Source organism: Eimeria mitis, genomic scaffold (assembly GCF_000499745.2).
Source record: "Eimeria mitis Houghton genomic scaffold, Emh_scaff1906, whole genome shotgun sequence".
NCBI lineage: Eukaryota > Apicomplexa > Conoidasida > Eucoccidiorida > Eimeriidae > Eimeria > Eimeria mitis.
In genome coordinates this window covers 7,291-8,338 of record NW_013570229.1, presented here as the reverse complement: position 1 = coordinate 8,338, position 1,048 = coordinate 7,291, and the positions used below count along the sequence as shown (strand labels likewise).

Genomic DNA, 1,048 nt, shown 5'->3' with positions numbered 1-1,048 from the left:
TTTCTTCTCCTAGCATATATACCTTGACTAGAACTTAACTAGCTTTCCACTGAAGTACAAAGAGTGCAGAACACCTCCATGCATAAGAGATCAAACCATATGCCGGTCAGTGCTGATAAGGAAGCGGAGCTCGCTTTCCGCTTCTCCCTCATAGTAGATGGAGGCTGTTGTTTTATACCAGTCAAGCTTGACTTGTATTCAAGTTGTATGTTTCGCGTGTTTTTGTTGTGGTTTCAGGTGCTCACGGCCTTCCTCAGTGCTGGCGACCACTGCATAATGCCTATATGCTTGTATGGCGGTTCTTACAGAGCTGCAAATGAATACGTGCGTCGGTTTGGGGTGGAATTTGACTTTGTGGATTTCAGAGAACCAGCACAAGTCGAGAAAGCTTTTAAACCCAACACGAAAATGGTGTTCGCTGAAACGCCAGCTAACCCTACGCTGCACTTGACAGACCTTGCAGCTATCGATATGATCATCGCCAAGAAGGAACTTGAACGACAACAGAGCAACAAGAAAGCCACTGAATCCTCTTCGTCATCTGAAGATGCAGTATCCGAGGAGGAACTGCTCAAAAGCCTTTCAGGTGGAAAGAGAGAAAAAGAAAGGTCTATTTTGTTCGTCGTTGATTCAACTTTCGCCACCCCCGAAATCATTCACCCGTTTGAATACGGAGCAGATATTATTCTGCATTCCACTACCAAGTACTTCGATGGGCACAACATTACGACAGGGGGAGCTGCAATCAGTCGTTTTATTAAGCTACATGACAAAATAGCTTACACTAGAAACATATGCGGCAGCATCATGGACCCTCAAACTGCTTTCTACACATTAAACTCCAGCATGACGCTGCCGCTGCGGATACAGAGGCAAAGTGAAACTGCCAAAATCGTCGCTGAATTCCTTGAAAAACACCCAAAAGTTGAACGTGTACTCTACCCAGGCCTAGATAGCCACCCGCAAAGAGAACTAGCAAAGAGATACCACAGAAATGATCTCAACGGCGCTGTCGTTGGATTCGACGTCAAGGGAGGAATCGAAGCAG

The 1,048-nt window shown here is 45.8% G+C and overlaps 1 protein-coding gene across 1 annotated transcript in view; it reads left to right on the top strand.

Moving 5' to 3' along the window:
- EMH_0045660 (cystathionine beta-lyase, putative) overlaps positions 1-1,048 on the top strand; it is a gene marked incomplete at both ends in the record, with an annotated part of 2,771 nt that overhangs the window by 680 nt on the left and 1,043 nt on the right. The window contains one exon of the mRNA XM_013496089.1: positions 238-877. Within this exon, the coding sequence (XP_013351543.1) occupies positions 238-877 (640 nt within the window). The remainder of the gene's footprint in view (positions 1-237; positions 878-1,048) is intronic.